At 45.3% G+C, this 27905-nt stretch overlaps 1 protein-coding gene across 2 annotated transcripts in view; it reads left to right on the forward strand.

The window, feature by feature from the left end:
• Positions 1–27905, forward strand: part of DDC (dopa decarboxylase) — a 129204-nt gene that overhangs the window by 89222 nt on the left and 12077 nt on the right. For both annotated transcript variants that reach the window (XM_084857686.1, XM_084857687.1), the window contains exons 8-12: positions 11427–11521; positions 15499–15566; positions 16030–16106; positions 26959–26978; positions 27301–27399. In XM_084857686.1, coding sequence (XP_084713812.1) covers positions 11427–11521; positions 15499–15566; positions 16030–16106; positions 26959–26978; positions 27301–27399 — 359 coding nt within the window. The remainder of the gene's footprint in view (positions 1–11426; positions 11522–15498; positions 15567–16029; positions 16107–26958; positions 26979–27300; positions 27400–27905) is intronic.

A 27905-nucleotide genomic window follows, 5' to 3' on the forward strand; every position in this document is an offset into this window, starting at 1 on the left:
TGAAAAATATGGAAGACTCAGATACAGGGAGAAGGAGGGGAAAAGGGGAGGGGAGAAAGGAAGCATGAAAAATGGAGTGATCCTGCATTTAAAATGGAAGCAGAAAGGATTTAAATGCAGGATTTTAGGCTGGTGTAGAGATGCCCTAAATTCCGGAAAGGATTCAGAATCAAAAGGATCGGTTTGCAGTGGGATAAAATGGCAGGTGTGAAGAGAGCCTTACTCACTCACTCCCCCACCCCTGCTTATTAGGCAACAGGAAGGAAGCAACTGAGTCCCTTTTGCTTTCTTCAAATGTTTTACAGAGGTTGTTGGGTTTAGTGGACAGTGAAGCTCCAGGGTGCCTGACAACCTCTGTAATGGATCTTGAAAAAAGATAGAAAACAGAATCCGTTTCCTTCCTTCCTTCCTTCCTTCCTTCCTTCCTTCCTTCCTTCCTTCCTTCCGTCTTCTTTCCCCCCAGTCCTCCACCACCACCACCTTAAGAGCCAGAGTAAGAGGAGGTGATGACTGTGCAGCAGTGGGCCACCAAATGACAGTGCAGGTAGCAGCTGTCACTGTAATGTAACTTGTACTTTTTAAAAATCTTAAATAGAGGCCAGGTGTGCTGTGGAGCAAAGGTCCATTTGTGTCTGCCACCTTTATTTTATACCACCCAATAGCTGAAGCTGTCTGGGTGGTTCACAGAATTAAAGCCACAAAAATACAACAGCAAATACAATATAAGATATAATAGTAAAACCACAGAATAAAAATACAACCAGAGTAAAACTAGCAGCAGTGCAGATATTTAAAATGCAATAGCAGATTTAAGACAGCAGAGCTAAAAAAGAAAAGAAAAGTGGAATGCTAAAATGCTAAAAATGCCACCATTATTTATTTTATACCCGGGCGGTTCACAGAATTAAAACCACAAAAATACAACAGAAAATACAATATAAGATATTGTCAGGGTGGAAACTGAGCCAATAGAGCCCCAGAGCAGTTCTGATTCTGAGGAGGAACAGCAATCCGTGGGAGAGGAGCTCGCTCATCTCTCACAAGCACAGCAGCTGGCAGAGATTCCTCCTGCCAGCACTCCTGGGAGAGATAGTGACCCTGGCAGTGAGAGAGTGCTGGAGGGAGGCTTGCTGGACGCTCGGCGCAGATGCAGGGAGCGACGACAGATGGAGGGTGTGGAAAGGAGGCGTAGCACTTGTTTGGCGCGCAAGCAACGGTCACGTCCTGAGGACCCAAAGAGGATCTCTCCCTAGAGGGAGGATCTCTTCCTAGCCCATAAGTTCAGGGTCTTCCCGTGATTCTCCTTCAAATGGGGACCAACTGTCTTACCTGGAGCTTAGGCTACTCAGCTACCTTTCCCCAGTGCTGTTCCTTGCTTTGGGGCTAGCGACTAGTATTCTGAAAGAGTCATAAAGTAATAAAGGAATAAAGTATTGGAAATAATTCCTCGTCGTCTGTGTCCTGACTTGGCTATTGGTAGGGACTGCAACTTCAGCGAAGGAGATCGTTACCTTGTCATGGTGCTGGAGCTTGAGCACCTCAATGATGTCATGAGCTAAACTGTGAATGGACACCAAGGACCCAAGGGAAAGAGGGAGGATCTCTCCATAGCCCATAAGTTCAGGGTCTTCCCGTGATTCTCCTTCAAACAGGGACCAACTGCCTTACCTGGAGCTTAGGCTACTCAGCTATCTTTTCCCAGTGCTGTTCCTTGCTTTGGTGCTAGCGACGAGTATTCTGAAAGAGTCATAAAGGAATAAAGTCTTGGAAAGAATTCGTCGTCTGCGTCCTGACTTGGCTATTGGTAGGGACTGCAAGAGGCAGCTAGGGCGCTCCTGACAGCTTGGTCCCCGTTCCTCTTTTTTTTCCTCTCTCTACTCCTACTGCCTCTGGAGGCTGCCATGGACCCGGCGGTGCAAGCTCTCGCGCAAGAGAACCAGGCTGCTTGTGATCAAGTGGCTCAACTGACGACTGCCGTACAGAGTCTGCAAGCTGCGGTTCAACCCCCGCCACCTCTGATTCCCCCTCGCCGCAAGTGCCCAGTGGCTCTGCCAGATAAGTTTTCTGGTGAGAAAGGACTTTTTCAGATTTTCCGGGCCCAATTGGAGCTGTACATGCGCCTACGACCTGAGGATTTCTTGACAGAACAGGTTCGTGTGGGCTTCATCATTAACCTACTTTCAGGTGTGGCAGCTAAATGGGCTTCGGGACTTCTTCTCGCTAATGACCCCCTGCTCAGGGACTATCAAGTTTTCATGACAGCGATGGCCAGTTTTTTCGGTGAACCCCTGCACATGCAGACGGCTTCTCGGGAGATTCGCTGCCTCAGGCAGGGCAAGGACTCAGTTTCCAGCTACGCGACAACTTTTCGCTTGCTGATTCAGGATTTACAGTGGAATGATGCTGCACTGGTGGCTCAGTTTTTGGACAATTTGAACAACGAGATCTTGGATGAGTTGGCACGCACACCTAGCCTGCCTACTTTGGAGGACCTCACCCAGACCTGCCTCCAGATAGATAGTTGGCTGGAGGGGCGCCAGCAGACCCGGCGGGGCGCCAGGGGCCGAGATTTCCCTCCTCCCATTCCCCCATGTTTCCTGCCCCCTCCCCCACCCCCTGCCCCTGCGGTGGGGGCGGAGGAGACCCCGATGCAGCTGGGAGCTACCTGAGCCCTGCTGCCGCTGGAGGAACTAGAGCGGCGGCGCGCGGAGTGCCGATGCTTTCGGTGTGGAAAGCTGGGACATTTCACCAAAACCTGCCACGCTAGACCCGCAGCCCCACTGCCTCCCCCTCCTCTCTTTCCTCCTCCTCCTCCTCCTCGTCCCCCACCAGGTGGGTGCCTTCCGCAAACCCCCACCCTCCCATCTGCTATTGCATGTTCACCTCCACTCCTCCCAGTGGGGTGGGGTGGAGGCCCTAGCTTTAGTGGACCCTGGGGCTACGACCAGTTTCATGGATGAAACGTTCGCTCTCTTCCACAAGATTCCTACCCTGCCTCTTCCTGCCCCCTTGGTAGTGGAGACCATCGATGGGCATCCTCTTTCTTCAGGCGCGGTGACCCGGATTATAGCTCCACTCACTCTGCGCGCCCAGTCCCACGTTAAGCAGATTCAGTTTCACTTGGCCAAGGTTCCCCAATACCCACTCGTTCTACGTGTTTCCTGGCTCTCTAAGCATAATCCTCAGATTTCTTGGGGGCTTCAGCAAGTGGAGTTTGCGTCTCCCTACTGCCGGGAGCATTGCCTCCCGACCGAGGTGCCAGTCCCAGTCCAGGCCTTAACCCTTTCCTCCCCCTCCTCGTCTGCTTCTGGCTGTTCTTCAGCTAGCGTGATCCTCCCAGAGAAGTATGCGGCTTTTCGGGATGTTTTCGGCAAGAAGGAGGCCGACCAGCTCCCCCGGCCACCACCCTTTTGACTGTGCCATTAACCTTATTCCTGGGGTGACCATCGCCACTGGCTGGCTGTATTCGATGTCGGAGCCAGAGCTTCGAGCTCTGCAGGAGTTTTTGGACACAAACCTCAGACGTGGCTTCATTCGCCCCTCCTCCTCCCCCCCCGCCTGCACCCCTACCATGTATGTGCGCAAGAAATTGGGCCAACTCTGCCCAGTGCATGATTTCAGAGCTTTGAATTCGGTCTCGATCCCTGACAAGTACCCCCTCCCCCTCATACCGGAGATGCTGGAGCGCCTGGGGCAAGCCAAGATTTTCACAAAGTTGGACCTGTGTGGCACCTACAATCTGATTCGCATCCGGGAGGGGGATGAGTGGAAGACCTGTTTCAGCACCCGGTACGGAGCATATGAATACCTAGTGATGCCATTTGGGCTTGCCTGCGCCCCCCCCCCCCCGTTTTTGCGTTTTATGAATGCCATCTTCCAGGACTATTTGGACACTTTCCTCATTGTGCATCTCGATGATTTACTTATATTTTCTGAGGACCCCCATGCCCATCAGCCCATGTCTCCGCAGTCCTCCAGCGCCTCCGCGAGCACCATCTTTATGCCAAGCTGGAGAAAAGTGCGTTTGACCTAACCTGTTTGGACTATCTTGGCTACATTATCTCACCTGATGGTATCAGGATGGATCCTGCAAAGGGCCAGACTGGCCTCTCCTGGCAGGCTCCATCCACCAAGAAGGACTTGCAACGTTTTCTGGGGTTTGCTAATTTTTACAGAAAGTTCCTGCCCAGCTTTGCTTGGCTGACATCTCCTCTCACGGACCTCCTTAAGGGCAGGAAATCTCCTTTTCATTGGACGGCATCTGCCCAACAGGCTTTCGAGGAACTTAAGAAGCTTTTTCGTTCTGAGCCGATCCTGTTACATCCCAACCTGAGGAAGCCTTTTGTAGCGCAAACTGATGCCTCTGACTTTGCGGTGGGGGCGGTGCGTTTTCAGCCAGATGGGGCGGGCGGCAGGTTGCAACCCTGCGCCTACCACTCCAGGAAGCTGAACATGTCTGAGAGGAATTATACCATCTGGGAGAAGGAACTGTTGGCCATCAAGTCCGCTTTGGAGACCTGGTGTCATCTTCTGGAGGGGGCACAGCACCTAGTCGAAGTTAGAACTGACCATCACAACCTGGAACATCTTCAGACAGCCCGTGCCTTAAACCAGCAGCAGATTAGGTGGTCACTTTTTTTCCCCCAGTTCCACCTTAAGATTTGCCATGTGAAGGCCTCCGACAACCTACAAGCAGATGCTCTTTCTCGTAAGCCGGACCTCCAGCCAGGGGGTGAGGGAAATCCCCCCCTTTCTGATTCTTCCCCCGCAGAGCCTGGCAGCAGCTGCGATACCTCATTCTTGGGAGGAACTTATTCAGTCTGAACAGGCTCAGGATGCTTTTGTCTGCACAAAAGTGGAGGAATTGGGGCTAGCCTCTGCCCCCCCCACTCTACCCCCTTCTCTTTGCGAGGTGGCCTGCTTTACTATTCCAGCCGGGTCTATGTGCCTTCTAGACCCCTCCGCGAGAAGGTCCTCCATCAGTGCCACGACTCCCCCACCGCTGGGCATTTTGGCTTCGCCAAGACCCTGCACGGAGTGACACGGGATTTTTGGTGGCCTTGTGTATGTCGGAACATCAAGACCTATGTCGCCTCCTGCCCAACCTGCCAGAGGGCGAAGCCCCCCTCAGGCAAGCCCACAGGCTTGCTTCACCCCCTGTCTACCCCCTCCGGACCTTGGAAACTGCTCTCTCCTGACTTCATCACTGACTTGCCTCGCTCACATGGTAAGACCACTATTCTGGTGGTGGTGGATTTGTTTTCTAAGATGGCCCATTTCATCCCCTGCTCTGGGTTGCCCACAGCCAGGGAGATGGCGGAGCTTTTTTTGGCGCATGTTTTCCAGCTCCACGGATGGCCCGAGGGTCTCATTTCGGATAGGGGGGCCCAATTCACGGCCCATTTCTGGAGGGAGCTACTTGGGCTTCTCCATGTGACGCTCCATCTTTCCTCTGCCCACCATCCACAGACGGATGGTCAGACCGAGTGCATCAATGCGACTCTGGAGCAATATTTGCACTGTTATGTCAATTACCAGCAAGATGACTGGTTTTCCTTACTGCCTCTTGCAGAATTTGCTTATAACAATGCTTGGCATGCTTCCACCCGCCAAACTCTATTTTTTGCCAATTTTGGTTACCACCCCAAGACTTTCCTGTCCACCCTAGCTCCCTCTTCGGTGCCAGCGGCCCATGACTTTTTAGAGGAGTTGTGAGTGGTACACCACCTCTTATGGGACTCCCTTGAGCAAGCCAAGACAGCTTACAAGGTCTCTGCAGACCGGCGGCGCCAGCCGGGTCTGTCTCTGCAACTGGGGGACTGGGTTTGGTTGTCCACCCAATACCTCCCCTCTCACTCACCTGCAAGGAAGCTCACGCCTCGCCACACAGGGCCTTTCCAGATTACGGCTCAGATTAACCCTGTTGCTTTTCGCCTGGCTCTCCCCCCCACACACACCATGAAGATCCATCCGCTTTTTCATCAGTCCTTGCTGTCCCCCCGGTTTCTGGTGACCCTCATCGCTCGGCTGGCTCCCCTCCGCTGCCAGTGCTGGTGGAGGGGGAGGAGGAGTTTGAGGTCGCGGAGATTCTGGACTCCCGTCTTTCTCGCGGCTGCCTGCAATATCTGGTGGACTGGAAGGGGTACGGGCCAGATGAGCAATCCTGGGAACCTGCGGAAAATGTGCATGCTCCGTTGCTGCTGAGGTGCTTCCACCAGCTGTACCCCCACAAACCCGGGGCCCCAGGGGAGGAGCACAAGGGGGGGCCTCATGGGAGCGGAGATGATGTCGGGGTGGAAACTGAGCCAATAGAGCCCCAGAGCAGTTCTGATTCTGAGGAGGAACAGCAATCCGTGGGAGAGGTGCTCGCTCATCTCTCACAAGCACAGCAGCTGGCAGAGATTCCTCCTGCCAGCACTCCTGGGAGAGATAGTGACCCTGGCAGTGAGGGAGCGCTGGAGGGGGGCTTGCTGGACGCTCAGCACAGATGCAGGGAGCGACGACAGATGGAGGGCGTGGAAAGGAGGCGTAGCACTTGTTTGGCGCGCAAACAACGGTCGTGTCCCGAGGACCCAAGTGAAAGAGGGAGGATCTCTTCCTAGCCCATAAGTTCAGGGTCTTCCCATGATTCTCCTTCAAACGGGGACCAACTGTCTTACCTGGAGCTTAGACTACTCAGCTACCTTTCCCCAGTGCTGTTCCTTGCTTTGGGGCTAGTGACTAGTATTCTGAAAGAGTCATAAAGTAATAAAGGAATAAAGTATTGGAAATAATTCCTCGTCGTCTGTGTCCTGACTTGGCTTTTGGTAGGGACTGCAACTTCAGCGAAGGAGATCGTTACCTTGTCATGGTGCTGGAGCTTGAGCACCTCAATGATGTCATGATGAGCTAAACTGTGAAGGGACACCCAAGACGGGAAGATCATGGCAGAGAGGTCAGACTAAATACGATCCTTGGGGAAGGAAACGGCAACCCACCCCAGTATTCTTGCCATGAAAACTAAATGGATCAGTACAACCAGAGATATGTCGGTATACCATCGGAAGATGGGACTCCCAGGTCAGAAGATGGTCAAAATGCTACTGGGGAGGAACAGAGGATAAGTTCAACTAGCCCCAGATGTGAAGACGCAGCTAGCTCAAAGCCGAACGGACGGCTAACAGCCGATGGTGCTGGTGGTGAATGAAGAATCCGATGTTCTAAAGATCAACACACCATAGGATCCTGGAATGTAAGATCTATGAGCCAGGGCAAATTGGATGTGGTTACTGGGGAGATGTCAAGATTAAATTTAGACATTTTGGGTGTCAGTGAACTGAAATGGACTGGAATGGGCCACTTCACATCAAATGACCACCAGATCTACTACTGTGGACAAGAGGACCACAGAGGAAATGGAGTAGCCTTCATAATTAATAATAAAGTGGCTAAAGCAGTGCTTGGATACAATCCCAAAAATGACAGAATGATCTCAATTAGAATTCAGGGTAAGCCATTTAACATCACAGTTCTATGAGGCTCTGCAGCACCTACTGGATAGTACACCAAAAAAAGATGTTATTTTCATTATAGGAGACTGGAATGCTAAGGTGGGTAGTCAGACGACACCTGGAATTACAGGCAAGCATGGTCTGGGAGAACAAAATGAAGCAGGACATAGGCAGATAGAATTTTGCCAAGACAACTCAATGTGCATAACAAACACTCTCTTCCCACAATCTAAGAGATGACTTTATACATGGACTTCACCAGACGGTCGACACCAAAATCAGATTGACTACATCCTTTGTAACCAAAGGTGGTGGACATCTATGCAGTTGGTAAAAACAAGACCTGGAGCCAATTGTAGTTCAGATCACAAACTTCTTATTGCACAATATAGAATCAGACTAAAGAGAATAGGGAAGACCCACAGATCAGTTAGATATGAGCTCACTAATATTCCTAATGAATATGCAGTGGAGGTGAAGAATAGATTTAAGGGACTAGATTTAGTAGATAGGGTTCCGGAAGAACTATGGACAGAAGTTCGCAACATTGTTCAGGAGGTGGCAACAAAAAACGTCCCAAAGAAAAAGAAAACCAAGAAGGCAAGATGGCTGTCTGCTGAGACACTGGAAGCAGCCCAAGAAAGAAGGAAAGCAAAAGGCAACAGTGATAGGGGGAGATATGCCCAATTAAATGCAAAATTCCAGAGGTTAGCCAGAAGAGATAAGGAATTATTTTTAAACAAGCAATGCGCGGAAGCGGAAGAAGATAATAGAATAGGAAGGACAAGAGACCTCTTCCAGAAAATTAGAAACATCAGAGGTAAATTCCAGGCAAAAATGGGTATGATCAAAAACAAAGATGGCAAGGACCTAACAGAAGCAGAGGAGATCAAGAAAAGGTGGCAAGAATATACGGAGGATCTGTATAGGAAGGATAATAACATCGGGGATAGATTTGACGGTGTGGTCAGTGAGCTAGAGCCAGACATCCTGAAGAGTGAGGTTGAATGGGCCTTAAGAAGCATTGCTAATAACAAGGCAGCAGGAGATGACGGTATCCCAGCTGAACTGTTTAAATTCTTGCAAGATGATGCTGTCAAGGTGATGCATGCCATATGCCAGCAAATTTGGAAAACACAAGAATGGCCAACAGATTGGAAAAGATCAACTTATATCCCCATACCAAAAAAGGGAACCACCAAAGAATGTTCAAACTATCGAACAGTGGCACTTATTTCACATGCCAGTAAGGTAATGCTCAAGATCTTGCAAGGTAGACTCCAGCAATTCATGGAATATGAATTGCCAAATGTACAAGCTGGGTTTAGAAAAGGCAGAGGAACTAGAGACCAAATTGCCAATATCCGCTGGATAATGGAGAAAGCCAGGGAGTTTCAGAAAAACATCTATTTCTGTTTTATTGACTGTTCTAAAGCCTTTGACTGTGTGGATCATAACAAATTGTGGCAAGTTCTTGGTGGTATGGGGATACCAAGTCATCTTGTCTGCCTCCTGAGGAATCTGTATAACGACCAAGTAGCAACGGTAAGAACAGGCCACAGAACAATGGACTGATTTAAGATTAGGAAAGGAGTACGGCAGGGTTGTATACTCTCACCTTACCTATTCAACCTGTACGCAGAACACATCATGCGACGTGCTGGGCTTGATGAAGCCAAGGCTGGAGTTAAAATCGCTGGAAGAAACATTAACAATCTCCGATATGCAGATGATACCACTTCGATGGCTGAAAGCGAGGAGTAGCTGAGGAACCTCATGACGAAGGTGAAAGAAGAAAGTGCAAAAGCTGGGTTGCAGTTAAACCTCAAAAAAAACAAGCTTATGGCAACCAGCTTGATTGATAACTGGCAAATAGAGGGAGAAAACGTGGAGGCAGTGACAGACTGTGTCTTTCTAGGCGCAAAGATTACTGCAGATGCTGACTGCAGCCAGGAAATCAGAAGACGTTTACTTCTTGGGAGGACAGGAATGACAAATCTTGATAAAATAGTGAACAGCAGAGACATCACACTGACAACAAAGGTCCGCATAGTTAAATCAATGGTATTCCCCGTAGTAACCTATGGCTGTGAGAGCTGGACCATAAGGAAGGCTGAGCAAAGGAAGATAGATGCTTTTGAACTGTGGTGCTGGAGGAAAATTCTGAGAATGCCTTGGACTGCAAGAAGATCAAACCAGTCCTTACTCCAGGAAATCAAGCCAGACTGCTCACTTGAGGGAATGATATTAGAGGCAAAACTGATGTACTTTGGCCACATCATGAGAAGACAGGATACCCTGGAGAAGATGCTGATGCTAGGGAAAGTGGAAGGCAAAAGGAAGAGGGGCCGACCAAGGGCAAGATGGATGGATGATATTCTGGAGGTGACGGACTTGACCTTGGGGGAGCTGGGGGTGGCGATGGCTGACAGGAAGCTCTGGCGTGGGCTGGTCCATGTAGTCATGAAGAGTCGGAAGCGACTGAACGAATAAACAACAACACCAAGGGCCTGCAAGAGGCAGCTAGGGCACTCCTGACAGATATAATAGTAAAACCACAGAATAAGAATACAACCAGAGTAAAACTAGCAGCAGTGCAGATATTTAAAATGCAATAGCAGATTTAAGACAGCAGAGCTAAAAAAAGTGGAATGCTAAAATGCTAAAAATGCCTGGGAAAATAAAAAGGTCTTGACCAGATGCCGGAAAGAGTACAATGTAGGCACCAGGCGAACCTGTCTGGGGAGTTTGTTCTACAACCGGGGTGCCACAGCAGAAAATACTTTTTTCCCTGCCTTACCTCTTTTGCCAGGGGCTCCTGGAGAAGGGCTTCTGAAAGTGATCTTAGGGTCCAGGCCAGTACATATGGGAGGAGGCAATCCTTCAGATAACCTGGTCCCAAGCTGTTTAGGGCTTTGAATGTTAATACCAGCACTTTGAATCAGGCCCAGAAAGGGACTGGCAGCCAGTGCAGCTGGAAAAGTACTGGTGTAATAAGATCTCGTTGGCCAGTCCCCATTAACAATCTTGCTGCCCTGTTTTGGGCCAGCTGAAGTTTCTGGACCGTTTTCAAAGGCAGTCTCACATATAATACATTGCAGTAATCGAGACGAGAGGTTATCAGAGCATGGATAACTGTAGCTAGGCTATCTCTGTCTAGATAAGGGCTTAGTTGGTATATCTGACATGGGTCCAGAGGCCCTCTGAGGAATGAAGACAGAGGGTGCAACTTGAGCTTCTGTTGAAAGTTAAAAACACATACCATAGACATTGTGGTGATTGCCACTGCTGCTGCAGTCATTTGGGGGGGCCCTGGGCTGTGGGGCCCAGGACTGACACCCTGTGTTCCAGTTTTTGCGGCACCACTATATACTATTAACATTAAAGTAATTTGAAGTTCAGATTAACTATGTTTAGGTGGAAATAAGTCCGAAGCAGCAGTTTGGTTTGACAGCTGGGGGTGTGTCTTTGTGGGGGTTGTCATGAGGAGCTCCTGTTCTTCAACATGTACCACTAGAGCATTGAAGAAAAATAGCCATGTTATCTTTTGCAGAAAAAAATAACAGTCTTGTAGCACCTTAGGACTTAATCCACAAATTGTGGCATGAGCTTCTGTAGGTAAAATGCCTACAAGCATATGCCACAATATAATGTTAAGTCTTTAAGGGCTTTGAACTGGGCCTTTGGGAGGGAGGGGTGTTGTACAAAGGACAAAAAATACATCTGAGATATGAACTTTGGATTACCCCTCAGAGTCAATGCTCCACTGCTTTAGGACACTTCAGAATTAGATCAGTCGCATCATAATGCAACTAAAGTAAAAAATAATAATTTTAAAGGCATACTGAAGAGTGACGGCAACCCCACTCACATTGCTGATCACTCAGTTAGGTGAATGATAAAAAACATTATAGTTTAAGCTTTTTCTCCTTCTAGGTAACAAGGAGAATATTTGGATGCATATTGATGCAGCTTATGCTGGGAGTTCATTCATCTGCCCTGAATTCCGCTACCTTCTTAATGGAGTGGAGGTAAGCAATAGTCTGGAGAATTCCAAATGAAATCCAGGTAGAATCTTTAGCTGCTGACCCCTGATTTTACAACTTTTATGGCCATGTACAGCAGGTATTCTCTTTTGTACAGTGGAAAATTGAGTGGCTTCCATATAATTCTGTTCCATGATGCAACTAAAAATATCCTGGTTTGGACAATACTCAGTCCCCACAACGTCTGATCTATGCATAGTAGGAGACAACATCACACCTTCTTGCCCTGGTGTGCCTGTCCTGCCAATCTATGGGCATAACATATGAATAGGGTGCATGCACACAAAACACAAGGTATGTAGACCTGAATGGGGCAATCAGTATCCCAGATAAAAACCCATGGATCAACCATGTTATCTCAGGCTTAAGTGTGCTGGGTTTTGCATATGTACACCCTATCCATACATTATGCCCAGCTGTGAAAATCTGATAGCCTTGGAACCAGGTGAGGGGAAGGAAGGCACACTTTGGCCACTCCACCGTACATAGGAGATATCGGAGGAGAGTACTGTCCAACCTGGAGCGTCGTAAAGTTGCTAAAATGGAACAAATTATTTTAGGTATTTTTCATAATTGTATCCAATCTTTCTTCCATTTTTATCTTCACACCAACACTGTGAGGTAAGTTAGGCTAAGATAGGGGTTGGGAACCAGTGGTCCTTCCAAATATTGGTGGACTCTCGCTCTTATCAGCCCCAGCCAGCATGGCCAGTGGTCCAGGATGATTAGAGTTATAGTCCACCAACTTCTGGAGGACCATAGGTTCTCTTGGGCTAAGATGTATTAACAGTCCCAAGGCCCCCCATTGAGCTTCAAAGCTGAGCAGAGATTGGAACTCAGCTTGCTCTAGTCCTAGTCTAGCAACCTATCCACTATGTATTATTAAACTCTCCTTAAAGGTGAAACAAACAGTTTCAGATTTCCAAAGAAACCTTCAAGCCTTCCCCTGGCCAACCATATAAGGGATGTACAAGATCTACTAGAAATTAAATATGGGAACTGAAACCATAGTCCCACATCTTTTATTATTGCAATTGTTATTGTTAAAATATACATGGCACTTGACCATGACATGAAAAAAGAAAGGTCCCTGCGCCAAGAGCTTGCAGTCTAAATTTTGACGTGGGGTGGATGGGTGTGTGTGACAGATGGACAACTGGAGAGGAAGGGGTGGAGGAAAGAGAGAAGCATGGGTAACAAAAGGTGAATATAAACAAGTGCTGTTGCACATTCTCAAGGCTTTGTTTGTTTCAGATACACATATGTGGGCTTATCTGGGACAGTGGCTGGATTATTGGTCGGGGAGAAGAAGCCATTGTGAGCTCTGAAACCATTAAACTCAGTTGCTTACATGTTTTCTGCCTTTTTGCTGAGACTGCCTGCTGCCTCCAAGCCACAGCTATCAATGTTGTAAATAAACAGATTGGCATAAGAGCAATGAAAGAATCCCATGGTATCTCCATGGACTTAATGTTGGAATGTCTACCCTGAACCTCCCTCTGCTCAGAGAAGAACAAAACAGCACAAAGCCATAATAGAAAGATGAGAAAAGTCGGCTTTTCTCCTTGAATAGCCATATAGATAATATTTTGATATTGTCAACAAACATGTTCATTTAGTGACCACTTCCCTTGCCTGCATCTTTTCTGAAAATCAAGTTGGGGAAATACATGCTTTCCTCCCTTAAGGTTAGAGAAACACGGAGTGGTATTCTGTTTAACATACTATGCGTAATAGTTTTCTTTCTTTCTTTCTTTCTTTCTTTCTTTCTTTCTTTCTTTCTTTCTTTCTTTCTCTCTCTCTCTCTCTCTCTCTCTCTCTCTCTTTCTCTCTCTCTTCCCCCCTCCCTCCCCCTCCTCCCCATCCTCCTCCTCCTCCTCTTCTTCTTCTTAAATAACGTTGAGCCGTTTTGCATGTGCTTCCTTAGATAAGGGCAGTGCAATTTCCTGAGTATTCCTCCAGGCTGTCAGATAAACTCCTTGTCTTCCATGTCAGGACAGAGCAAAAAATATTACTGTTTGGTGAAGGCCAGTGCCTAAAGAATGCCAGTGGGTACAGGCTAATAAAGAAAAAGAAGGCGGGCGGGGGGGAGGGAGCCCTAACCAGTAAAGCATCCCACTCTTTCATTTTTATCAGCAAACAAGGCTTGCTGTAATTTCCTGTGTAGCTTTATTGGATCCTGAAGGAAATGAATCATCACTCGTAGTGTGGCGTAGCATCTTTCAATGTATCAACCATTCAACAAGTCTGAATAGATTTCTAGCCAGATGGGGTCTGTTGTCGTCCCCCTGCTCTGATAGGGTAGGTCAATGGTTTTTCACAAAAGACCTGTAGCCTAATAGGGGAAACTGACGCAATTGGATTGAACAAACAGAGACACTGCTTTCCAAAGCTGTGTATCATTTACCCTTCAGATACTTACAGAAATCGCAAAACCACCCCACAGAATTTGATAAATTTGCAAAATGGGGAGCTGATTTGAGCTACTTCTGTGACATCTGAAAAGACTTGTTCATTGGGGGAAAAAGACAGAGCTACAACTCTGGTGATGGAGCACTGCTGCTCAGGGCAAATTGAGAGGTAGGACTGTATGTGTCAAGGACCATGAAGTTTCAGCCATATGGGCTGGGATTCAAATATTCAAAAATTAAAAATATCTTTAAAACATAAAATAAAAATCAGGAGAAGCAGGGCACCAAGGAAGAGCCCATGGGCACATTGGTGGTCATAGACACTATGCTGGAGGCCCCGGTGCCAGGACTTATCGCAAACTGCTTTAGCAGCTCTCCCCATTTTCCAAAGCCTTTTGCCATACAGCAGGCTTCCCCAACTTGGTGCCCTCCAGATGTTTTGGACTTCAATGCCCATAAGCCCCAGCCAGCATGGCCAATGGTCAAGGATTCTGGGACTTGTTGTCCCAAACATTTGGAAAGCACCAGGTCAGGGAAGGCTGCATTAGAGCTTTGTATTCTGGATTTTACACTGTATCTTGCCATGAATCCTCTTTGATTGTCTTTGTGGTGATCACAGCCAAGCAGTCCCCACCTTTTCTCCCACAGAAGGAGCTCCTTCACATGAGGTTAAAATCCCACAGCCTTACCAGGGCTTCTGCTTCCAGATTCTTTGCGGGATTAAGATCACCTCCTTTGCATTTGGTTGTTTCCGGTGGTTTTCTTTCTGGGCAAGTTCTATATGTTTCATTATATAGCCCCTAGGTGGCTCTGCGATAAAGTGGCATTCCGGAAATTCACCAGAAATTTATCATGCTAAAAAGCGTGATGAAATCTCTTACCATGTTATCCCCATTGAGAATTATGCTGCTATAATGGCAAGAAAGCACGGGAGGGGCCCTGGAGGTTGACGATGTATAAAGGACTTGCAAAAAACCATGAGTGACCAGTCATGACTGCAGTGCACAATAAAAGCCTTTTGTAGAAATGCCCATTGGATCAGTAGTCCCTTGTTGGTGAATACAGCACTGAGGTGTGGTGGGGGCTGTTGTTCAGGTTCAAATACGCTGGTGCATTGACCTAGCTGAACAGATATTTGAATCCTGGCCCACAAAATTAACCCAAAGGGGTTCAATATTTTGCCAGGGTGATAATCCTTGCCCATTTTCTGATGCTTTAAGAGGATACTTTGTAACTTCTAAATAGAATTTTAAATACCCTCTACCCCCCCTCCCCACACACACCTTGAATATGAAAAGGACTCCATCCAACCCACCAGACCAAAAAAAAAAAAAAAGACTTTCAAGGTTAGTAAAATAGATTTTTTTTCAAATTCTTCCTCTCTTAATATTAATGCTGAATTTCACCAGAAGTCTCTGAATATTCCAATATTTGCCCTATTTGATCAAAACACCACACAGATACATTGGAAAACCTTTCAGAGCTGTTATCATATGACTGATCTGGTTGCTGTAATTATTTTTCTAATTGTTTTTTTTTAACTCCTTTCAGTTTGCAGATTCATTTAACTTTAACCCTCACAAATGGCTCCTGGTGAACTTTGACTGTTCTGCTATGTGGTAAGTAAGACATGCAAAAGGGGATAGAGTTAAGATCTGGAGTTTGGTGATCTTTGCCTCCACGCTCTTGCCACTCTGCATTTTTGCTAGATTGGCTTTTTTGCCCATCTAGCTGGAGCGCTGCGGAGAGGGAAGGAAGGAGGCTGGGGAGCCCTGGGGATACTTCGTACGCTGGCCTCTCCAGTCCCCTCCCCACACCCCTTTACCTTCTCTCTGAGGTCACTCCACACCAGTGGGGAGGGGGAGGGGTGGGAAGCGCAGATTCCTGGATCTCAGGTCAGAGCGCTGTCTCTGACCTCAGATCCAGGAATACAAAATACCCTGTGGCCCCCCAGACACTCTCTAGGGGCCATAGGATTGTTCCCTTAATCTACTAATTGATTAAAGCTTACATCTCTATTTTTAATCGTCATGGAGGTAAGGCGATACACTGGCAAATCATCCATATTCAATATTTGTGCAGGGTGAAGAAGAGATCAGATTTAACAAGTACCTTTAAAATAGATCCTGTTTACCTGAAGCATGACCATGAAGAATCTGGTAAGGTGTCTTTAAACTATATTATCTTTCCCCTGACTTAAAAATAGTTTGTGGCTGTCAATGTTTGTTTCAATGTAAAACAATTACAGCATTTCCAAATGGTAAGAAATAACTTTTCTTTCGCCTCTTCTGGGCATATTAAGAGATGTGACTCAAAGGTCAATTACTAGATTATTAATCACTAATCCTCTCCCCACAGTCATCAGGAATCAATAAAATAAGTTGTATCTGCAGACAGAAAGTGATTAATGAAAGACAGAGGAGCCCTTAAGAAAGCAATCCTATGCCCCCTAGGCAGTGTTTGGGAGGACACAGGATTGTTCAGTTTCTGGGCACTGAGGTTGGAAACAGGGCTCGGAGCCCAGAAACTATGCTCTCTGCCCCCTCCCTCTCCCCCTCATAGCCAGCGTGGTTCTGGCTGTGTCTCTGTGCTAGGAAACGGAACACAGAGATGGGAAAAGAAGGTGTTCCTGGTGGCAGGGAGGGCAGGAGACTGGGTTGGCGGTCATACCATGTTTTCTATGGCCGCCCCAGTCTCCTTCCCTCCCGCTATGAAGCGCTGCTGCGAGATTGGTGAAATCCCCTGTCTAGCAGAAATGCAGGGCGCCTGAAGTGCAGAGGCAAAGATTGTCTCCGCGCTCCAGCCATTCTGCACTGGATACTCAGCAGCCTCTGAGTTCGGAGGCTGCTGACTATCTTCATAGGATTGCGCACTCTAAAGGTTTCAAAAAATACTTGTCCACACTAGACAGGCTGGGACTGCAGCTGCATTTTATTACAAAAGAATTACCACAAATCAGGAGTGAAAAAATACAGGAGGGTAACAGAAAACACTCAAGTGTAACAGGCTGATGATGGTATCATCTGGATGCTTCATAAAAACTGAGTGGACAAAAGATGACTATTCCAGAGAAAAGGGCTAGTATAGAAGCAGCTTCATCTCATCCACCAAGGCACTTCTTATATTAAGTTCTTAAGAGTGCATACTTAGGTTCATAGTGTAGATTATGTATCCATGAGGTCTCCAGTCTGGTGCCCGTGGGCACCAACGTGCCCACTGACAAAAATGGGTTGGGGACCCCTGATTTATGCCTTAACTGCTCACAGATCCTAAGTACTTGGTTTGTAAATTTGGATCACCTTTAGAGGACCACAGGAATTCCAGTAAAACTAAAGCTGTCCATGCAAAGCTGAAGCCCCTGATCCCTGATTTTGCTAATTTGGAACCAAAAATGCCTTGCCTTTTAGTGTTGACCAGCCATTTCACTGTCTTTTCCCTCAGTGATAGGCTATTTCTTCTGGAGGCCCTGAACAACTCAGCTATTAGCTTTCTTGAGTAACACAATTGTGCAAATTTGATGGTTCATTTCCTCTTAACAGGTCATAAATTAAAATGCTAAAAAGCACAGGGCCCAAAGCACAGCCTTAAGGCATGGCTGCTCAGGTTTCTCCAATACAATTACTGATACTTATTCTCTACCATCTTTCTGCCAGACGCTAATATAAAACATATTTTCCTTTTTCTAGCCAAGAGTTATTAATATTGGCAATAATGTGCTACATTTACGGGATGTCAGTGTCAAAGGCAGGGAAATGGAATGTTCCCAAATATACAAGGAAATTTGCCCTCCAGATGTTTTGGACTACAACTCCCAGCATTCCTGGCTATGGGCCATGATGACTGGGGTTGATGGGAGTTGTAATCCACAACATCTGGAGGGCACCAGGTTGGGTAAGGCTGTACTAGAGTAATAGGGCTCCATTCCTAGCATTATAAACATATGCAGGGGTGGAATTGTCGGCCCTCACAGATGATATAAGGCCAACATATGCTATCGGCCTGTCATAGTCCAGACTAGTACAATGAACCACAAGGGAAAACAAGAACTAGAAATATGTGCAGAGTCAATAACTAAAGAACATGTGACCTCATCTACAGACTACCCATCAACTCAGCATGTATCTATGTAGCATATTATCAAAGGATGAAGTAAACATTTGGAAAGTTGTCCAGCCTACCCTAGAAGACAAGCTAGCATGGGGAGGGGAGAATGCCCATTTTACAGATGGAGTACATTAGTATGGCTAAGGTTAGATCTAAGGACAGCGAGTGAATCATTGACAGAGAACTAAGTATAATTACGTATAGAGCAGCAAATCAGTCAAGAAAAATTAACCAAGAAGCCACAGGCTACAGATAAACTTCACATACATGCATTTGGTCAAGGAATTAAGCATGGAAATCCAAAAACAGGGTTGATAGGGCGTACTGAATCTCCCCAAACGTTTCATTGCATTGCCTGAACATTTTAACTGAGGCCTCAGCTCCTAATTCTGCCTCCCCTCTGCAGAAATACTAGCATTCAACAGCAATATTTTTGTAACACTAATGTAGCCAGGAGAGATTTAAAGATGCAAACAAGTGATTTATTTGGAGAATAATGGGGAAGATCAATACAAAATAAGGAAACAAAAGTTAATCTTAAAACTGTCTGATGTGATCCTTAAACTGCCCTCATATTGATCTAGTTTGCACAACAACAAACTATGGTTGGTTGAATCGTGGGTTGTTGTTATATGGGTTACCTATGGGTTGTTAACCACAAACAAACCACAAAGGGAACCCGTGGTTTGTTGGGTTGTAAACTGTGGGTTCTTTAAACCATGGCTTGTCATTACGTGTGAGCCCAGAACCTTGGGTTGTTCATGGGTTGTTTTGTCATGCTACAGAGGCATCCTATGTGTTGTCTGGCCGCAGTTTCCCACCCTCCGAGGTAAAGAAAACCCCAGCCTCTTTACTGCAGTACAGCAAAGGCAGTTGGGATACAGGCAGGAAGCAGTCAGAGGAGGAGGGAAACAACCCAGGTTTTGAAAAAACAAACCACAGTTTGTTTGATTGTCTGCCAGACAAATCCTGGATAGGCAATGAACTGTAGTTTATATAAACCATGGTTTAGCATTATGTGCGAACCAGGCCATTTTCAGTTTAGTACAGTGGCCACTCGGGTTGCAGAGCAGCAGTTGATGGTTTGGGTGCTCCACTGCCTTCCTTTTTTGTTATCAGCATTTTAATGGGTTATTTTATCATTTCTTATTATGTTTTAGTTTTTATCAGTCTCTCTTAAATAAGGGAGTAGCGAGCTTTTGCTTTAAGAGTTTTTAATTGTTGGGGCCTGGTGTATGGGCTATCTCAGTGGCATGGGAGTGGCCTGGAATTTGCCTACGCTTTCATAGCTGTTTCTGATGTTATCTGGAATTGTGAGCAATTGAACTGCAGGGGCCACTCCCCCGCCCCCAAATGGGCCTCCAGGCTTTAGTGATTTTACAAAAAGTAGCCTGCCTACCTGGGATCAAGGCTTCAAGCTTCCTTCAATCTAGGCTTTTACCTCTCTAATTCGAAAATCCAAAAGAGCAATAGACTTCCCTGACCCTGAGACAATGATCCGGTTTGCACATAACGACAACTCAGGGGTTGTTTAATGGTTAGGGCTGCATGCAGGCAAGCATGTGTGTGCTGCCTCCCGCATTCTCGCTGCTTCTCCTTTGGGAAACAGTGTTCCTGGGTTGTTAGTTGTGATGTCTGAAACCAGCACTCTGGGTTGTTGAGGGTTAAACGACCCAGAGTTTGAACTCATGGTTTGTTGTTGGGTTAAAACTCTGGGTTAAAATGGTTTGTTGTTAGGCTAAAACTCTGAGGGCTGGATTTGGGAGTCATGGTTACCAACCCAGGAACATTCCAGAACATTCCTTTTTGGGTGTGTGTGTGAATTTTTTTTATTTTTCAAAAGAAATTACAAAAACACATCAATATTGATTCAGAGTCCCTCCCCAATCCCTCCCCCAGCTTGGACAGTTTCAGGATTCTTCTTCTCCCCTCCCTTATTTTCTATTTCTATTCCAGGTTAATATATTAATTCATCCTGTTTCATTCCTTTATTGTCTTCTTCTTTTCATGAGTCCCACAAATTTAAATAAGCTTCTATCAAGGTTATTCTGAATCTTTTTTCATAAAATCTATATATTTTCGCCTATCCTTCTTGAAGGTGGCTCTTTTCTTTGTTCCTCTGTGCACTCTTAACTTCTGTGTCAACTTTTCATTAATTGCTATGTCCCAGGTTTTCTTTTTCCACAAAGGTGTTGTCAGCTTCCAGGCTATCTTCCAATTACTTGCAATTAATTGCCCTGTAGCTGTCAGCAAGAAACCAACTAATGTTTTTTCTCTAATCTATCTTCTTTTACAAACATAATCAATAAAGCTAATTTTGGTGTTTTACAAATCTCTTGATCAGTCATTCTTTCTATTTCTTGAACTATCTTGTCCCCGAATTTTCTAACCGTCCTACATTCCCACCATATATGTATTTGAGTACCGTTAATTCCACATCCTCTCCAACACAAAGGCGACAGATTCTTATTCATTTTTGCTAACTTCACCGGGGAGTTCCTGGGCTAACTTCACCGGGGAGTTCCTGGGTTGTTTCCCAAAGCAGAAGGGGCAGGTCAGCTGGGAGGCAGCATGCTGGCAGACAGCCCCGACAATTCATGAGTTAAATAACTCATGAATTGTCGTTATCTATGAACTGGTCAAAGCTTTCTTCCATCCAGGCCCTTGAATTTCCATTTGTTTCCTCCTGCTTCAAAGGCAGGATTGCTGAGAAAAGGGAAGAGACTGAGCAGGGCAGGCAGATAGGAAATGGAGTTCCTGAATCACCATTCTATTACATTCCCCTTCCACCTTTAGAAATCAGTTATACTTAAATACTCACATGTCAGTTTTTTTCCAAGTATGCTCTGTTCCTCAGAGGAAGTATAGATTTGTAATACTTTATGGTTTGTAATATGTTGTTATAGATTGTTTTAATATGTTTGTAAGCTTGGGGTAACCCTGAAAAGTGGCCTACAAATACTGAAATAATTAATAAATAAATTTGAAAAGGGGTTTTCTCAGGGAACGGAAAATCCACAGGCAGGGAAGGGAACTTGTTCTGTCCAAAATTTGCCAGCACGGGCAGGTCTTTACATATGGACCATGCTCTGCTCCCTGGCAATATATCTATCTCTTTTGACTATAATTTTTTTTAAAAAATTGAATTTTTTTTTTTAATATTTCTGTTGTTTTCTGTTTTCCGCCTGACAAAGGCAAAAAGTTAAATACTGAGACCACAAAGATAATAACTAGGTAGGCAGGCTGGGCCCACCCTTTCAAACAACAAAATGGGTTGTCCCCCCTGCCCGAATTCCACTGCTGAACATATCTATCTCCATTCTGTTTTTGTAAATATACCTTTCCCTTCCTTCCAGTAAAATCTGCATTGTGAGTTTGTTCATTCTCTTCCTGCCATTTTCAACTTCAGCATAAAATAGTTATTCATAATCCCTAACAAAGGCATTGGTTTAGATCTCATTCTCCATTGACACGGTGCCTGTGTGAAAGTGCACTTGCTCACATTTCTTTTATCCTTTCCATGCTTCCTCTGTTGGTCTTTTTCTTCCCATTGTTTAAATGTAGAGGTAAACTTCACAACGCATTGAATATATGTCCTGCGCAGCTTAGCTTGTCTTTCTGTTTTTACTTACAAATTAGTGTATGGGCCTCAATGGGGATCAGGACCACCATGTGCGGAATGGGGAGGTTTAAACCTTCCCCTTCCAGCTGCTTGTTTCCCTAATCACCCTCCCACACTAAAAAGAAAAGAAAAAAGGCCTCCATTGATGCCAGTGGCGGTGCTATATAACAGTGATGGTGCTATAGAACAACAGCAAGTCAGATGGAACAGTAATCTGACACATTATAGGATAGCTCCTAATATTCTTTATCAGTTTGACTCGGTAAGGGCACAATCCTATGCATGTTTAGACAGAAGAAAGTCCTACAACACTTGGCCAGGGAATGCTGAGAGGTGTAGGACTTTCTTCTGTCTAAACGTGCATAGGATTGTGCCCGAAAGCTCTTTTTATGCTCTTGGATCAAACTCTGAGCTTTCACCAGGAAAAAAAAGGTTAGCAATTAATTGATCCTACCCTCCTCAGTAACTGTTTCCTTTAATTTATACACTGTGTTGCTAAATGGGAAACGTACAAATCTGGAAGAGCTTCCTGGATATGGCAGCAGGAGCCTAATATTGGGTAATTTACAGGCAATAGCTGGCAAAGTTGACATATTGAAAGCCCTTCCTCTGTCATTCTAGAATGTAAATGAAAGGGTGTGTGTGTGTGTGTGTGTGTTGTGTGTGCATGTGTGTGGTCAATCTGCTTGTAGTATGCAGTTCCATAATTGCCTAGCAATTAACTCTGCTCAGGAGAGAGAGAAAAATCCATATTTTGTCTGCCAGTATAATTTTGTGTCAATTTGTTTTCTCACGTCAGGGATTGCACATGACTTCCTGGCAGCCAACAAATGGCAGTCAGGTGGCAGCATTGGAAGGATGCCCTTCTCTGCCATATTATAAATACCACATATGCATCCTTAATTAAGTTCATCTGGGCTATGCAAAGATGCAAGGCTAAGGCTTGTAATCATGGTGACAAGGACTAATAGCTGATTGCATTATGCTGTACAGCTTGTTTCCAAGAGGTTACTAGTGGATCATTAGACACATCGCCTGTGACGGCAACATGCAATTAGTTACCCGTTGCCAGTTGCCTCAGTCCTTTGCTCCAGCCCTGCAACCATTAAATCAACATTGCCAGTGAGATGGCAAAGTCTGCTTTTCAGCTGCTTATCTGAGGTTCTGGTTCAGTTCCTACGGAAATCTGTCTGTTTCACTGAGATGAGATATTTATCATTCCAGTTTTGTACTACTTTATGCTAATCCCCTGGGGGATTTTTTTAATGGATCAAAGGGAGTATTATCTACATAGGGATACACTGGTATCAGACCTTGGTATTATTTTGGCAAATGTGCAGTCCCAACCCCACATTTGCCGAGATAATGGGAATAAGGTGGCAGGCAATTACAGGATCGGTGAGGGGAGGGTGCTTAACTTCCTCTAGTCTAGGCCTGCATATTCTTCCCTGCAAATAGCCCCCAGGCTGTCCCCCCTCCCCACCCCGGTTTATCCCCCTCCCAACCACCAGTTCTCCATGGGAAATGGCTGGCATTACAAAAGAAATATGGGAACTGGGAACTTCGTGTTTCTCTCATACATCATCTAGTTCTGCACAGAGACTTGTACTAGATAACACCAATTTTCAAAAAGTTGTTTGGGGCTGATGAGTAGGGAATTCTACAGCACCCTGCTTGGATCCAAAGCAAAGTCAGCATCTTTTTCGTTAATTGTGCAATACATACAGTCCACTGAATATGACTTTCCTATGCATTATGTGCTGTGGGGGATGTGACAGATAAACATTAATAGCTGAAGAAGAACACAATATTTTAGATGTGGATTGTTGGGGTGAAGAGAAATGTTATTTAGGGACAAGAAACACAGATTGGATAAGGTTAAGCTTGGGGGAAAATAATGGATTCAAAACAAACGGGCTTTCCACAAGACCCCAACCCCTAGTACATGATTGGTCTGATTATGGGAATCAAACAAATTTCTTTGGTAATGGCAGCCATTAAAAAAAAATTATTATGAATTGGGAAGATTGGACACATTTGTATTTGGAAGATAATTAAAATGAATTGTGATATAGTTGATGGATGTGGGGTTTATTTGTCAGGATTCCCCTTATGAGCTGGACTCCTGAGCAACTCCTTAAGGATCTCTTGCCTCCTTAAGAGTCCTACCTTCCTTCTTTTAAACTTCCCCTTCCCAATAACATGGGGTTTAGGCTGTAGATGTGGGGTGATTGACACTTGAGACATAGGGTTTAACCACAACAGTTTACTGGTAAATTAAGGGCACAATCCTATGGCCACTAGTCAGCAGCTAGATGGCCATAGAATAGGTCAGTTCCCTGACAGCCAACCTACACCCCCTCCCACGCTGCTTAGTAGGCAGTGTGGATTGGCCATACACTCCACGCTCATAAAAGCAGTGTGGAGCAGCAAAAACGGGGCATTCCTAGGGGCAGGGCGGTCAGAAATGCAGGTACGACACATCCTATGTGTTGTCCGGCCGCTGCTTCCCACGCTCCTAGGTCCCTTGAATAGACAGCCGAAATCAGCTGTCTAGCTGCGAAAGCAGGGCAGCAGGAGCAAGGAGGAGATCTGCTCCTCACCACTCCTCCCAGCCTGCACTGGATAGGCAGTCACCCCTAGGGTCGGAAGCGACCATCGATCCACATAGGATTGCTCCCTAAAGCAAGCAATTACAACTAAAGGTATTTACACAATAGAGCTGAGTGATACAAAAGGCATTCAGAGAAGACAAAAGTTGCAAAACACAAATTCCTTTACCCTAGCTGTACTTAAGTCTTCTGCAAGCTGCTTCTTCCTGCTCCCTCTTCAGGCTCTGGACTCCCTGACTCTTCTCTTACTGGCTCTGTTGCTCTCTTTATATACCCTCCTTCCTCAAAACTGAAAGGAATGTTTCAAACCTGAAGAAATGAAACTTAACTGGGGAAATGAAAATGAGACTTAACTGGGGAAATGAAACTACTCCTTTCAGGGCTACCCCCTCCCAACAAAAACTCCAGGCCTCTAGGCCTGATATTTTTCTTTTCCTTGTCTCTGTAGGCCTCAAACCTTCACAGTATTCATATCTATTTCTTTGAATAATAAAACAAAAAAGATCCCGACCTCTCAGAGTTCTCAGCCCGCTCTTAGGACAGATGGCATGGTTTGGAACCACTCCAGATCTCTGTTCGTGGACCTATGAGCCCTAGCTGATCTCAAGGGAGGGTTGAGGACTGTATTTCCCTCCCTTTCACAAACCAACTATTTCATTAGTCTTTTCCAAGGCTGTCAGTGCTACATCTCCTCCCTTACAATCTTCTGTACTGTAAGCAATCCTCCTTTACTCTTCCTTCCTCAGTGCTCGGTGCAGCTTACAAAATTGAAGCTGCCCCTCCTCCTTTTCCACTCCCACCTTTATCCAGTTCGCCTGGGTTTAAAATTCCAGCCAGCTGCCATGGGGAGGGAAGCAAATTATATCTTTCTTGGACACACCAGACATGCCATTCCTCTTGGCTGGGGAAAGATTCAAACTCCTGGATCAGATTGATGATTTTTGGTTTGGTGTGGGATTGGTTCATTTTACAGATGAGAGGCCTGACTGGACAGTGGGGTTTGAGGGCCAATTTGGCAGTTAGAACAATTTGAAGTCAGTTAGGGATAAGCCCTGTGCACGTGCCTGCTCACATGTAGGACTAATGGGCTCGCACATAACCCCCCCCCCCCCAATGTCCCCAGCTTCTAACTAGACCTTCACACGTTGGACATGAAGGTCTGAAAAGGATGCTTGGCTGAATGGGCTTATAGAGCTCCCGTGACAGGAAACGGGAGCATGTCAAGACAAATGTGTTTGCAAAGCCCTTTTCAGACCTTAGCACTCAACACATAGGGCTACAGAGACCTGTGTAAAGTGAAGAGAAAGGTGCCTAAACAAATGTATATAGGAATGTGGGGTATGTGCCTTATAGGCCTTTTGCTAATCTACTTGGCTTGGTTGACCATGGAAGAATGTTACCCATTTGTTAGTTATAAATAAAATTACATTCACTGTTGAGGTTTCATTGATTGGGTTGCATCAAATATTGTCTGTCTGCCAACAGAATGGCATCTGCTAGCAGAATGCATTCCCCCTCCCCCTGCAACCCTTGGTGCCCTCCAAATCTGCTCCAGATGTTTGGGCACAGGGGGCTTCACGGTGGAGAAGGGAAAGGAAAAGGGCCATTGCGTTAACAGAAGTCTGCTTGCATTACATCGGATGTAGCCCATTATATATTTTTGCCTTTCCAGTGTAGCTTGGAAAAATTCGGTCCTCAAATGGCTGTTCTCCAAATTAACAGATTTTACCGCGTGGTCTGTTACTGATCCTGGGAAACTTCGCAACAACCAAGTTGTCCCGTAAACTTGAGGATACGGAGGAAAATACCTCAAGTGGTGGCAGTGGACTGGTAAACCCAGCAATCGATCCTTTTCTCAGTATCACATGGGTTCACTACCAGACAAATGTGATGTCAGAATTGGCTAATTGCGAAGTGGGGGTTAATGGCTTATGCCAACAAAACAAAGTTTGGGGTTTTTTTTAGATATAACTGATTTATTTTTTAATTGGCTCGATGTTATATACAAGTTCCTTTATTTCATCTTTTTTGAAAAAGTGTTGTTTCATAATGAAAGCTTCTATAATGAAAAAATGTATACATTAATTAAATAAGTAAATAAAATAAGGTGAGAAGTGACCTATGAGCTTGATAGCTTGGACTTGCATAGTCTCATTTGCCAAAGAAAGGCAGGTCTCCTACCTCAATCATGCCAAAATTTCTGCATGGAAAGCACTGACTTGTGCGTATTGTATGGACTGGATGTGCCTTTATTTCCCTGTGTGTAAGTGCACTAGAGAAATCCACAATTTGGTTCTTTCTTTCTACCACATACACACTCAGGAAAATACACAAGATCATCACATGCAACTATCTATTTCCTACACAGAAAGCATTTTGATATAGCAGAGTGCTTTCCATTTAGGAATTTTGCCACATTTGGAGCAGCCCTAAATGTATACCACTACTGCTAATTCTGAAGAGCCCTACAGAGTGCCAGCTAGGCTTTCCTCAGTTTTCTTTTCCTGGGTGGAAGCCCACCAAACTTAATTTAACCTTCTGTCAGCCCAGATGTTTCAAGGATAGGACTGCCTGAAGTATAATGTGGCATAATAGTCGTAATAGTGAATATGTGATTATATATTACTACATTATAACATCATTGCATTATATTTTTTCCTTCTCAACTTCCAGGATGTATTACAGATTACAGGGTAAGTACACTTTTCCCCACAAGAACATTAATATACATATCTTGCAATACTTTTATTTTTCATTCTCATCAGAATAATTTAAGAGTTATTGTAGATAGTAGGAGGGATAATAGCAGGGGTGTTCATCATCCACACATCTGCATACTGTGTCTGAAGAAGTCTGGAATTTGGCATATTTGGCCTTGAGCATTTCAGTGTTTTCTCTAAAGTAATTTAATTGTTTGTAGAGATGTCTGAAAATACATAGTCAGTTTCTCCTTTTGATGCAGATCCCTTTCTGTATCAAAAATAATATTTTGTGGTCTTATACTCTTATCCCCAGCACTGGCAGATCCCTCTGGGCCGACGATTCCGTTCCTTGAAACTGTGGTTTGTGTTTCGGATGTATGGTGTGAAGGGACTACAAGACTACATCCGCAAGGTAAAATGTTTTATTTTACAATTGGATGCTCAGAAAGTATCCGAAAAGACACACAGACTTGGCTGAACAGCACAATTATTCAAAGAATGCAACATTTCCTTAAGCCTTACCACAATGTTCCATTGGCAGGCATGCAACAATTTGTGACCTACCAAACCAAATGCAGCCCAACTGGTATCTATTGGCCTCCATTAATCTCCTGCCTGCCCAGGATTCTAGACTGTTGAATACCTGGATGGCGGCAGGTTGCATTCAGCCTGGTGGTTCACAGGTTCTCCAGGCCTAGCTACTAGAATGTGACACATGAAGTCATTTTAAAAATGAAAATATGGGTTTATTAACTGTAAGGAATGGAATCCATCCATGCATAAAAGAGAAAAATGGAGTGAATATGGAATTAAATACAGTTTGAACAAGGAAACAAAGTGAGGCTGCTTGCCTTTTCTAAACTTGTAGGCCATGATTCAGCAGGATGATTTATATGTGCATTAGCAACAGTGGGTTGC

Source organism: Heloderma suspectum, chromosome 5 (assembly GCF_057233095.1).
Source record: "Heloderma suspectum isolate Gila_16-S chromosome 5, 16-S_ref, whole genome shotgun sequence".
NCBI classification, from domain to species: domain Eukaryota; kingdom Metazoa; phylum Chordata; class Lepidosauria; order Squamata; family Helodermatidae; genus Heloderma; species Heloderma suspectum.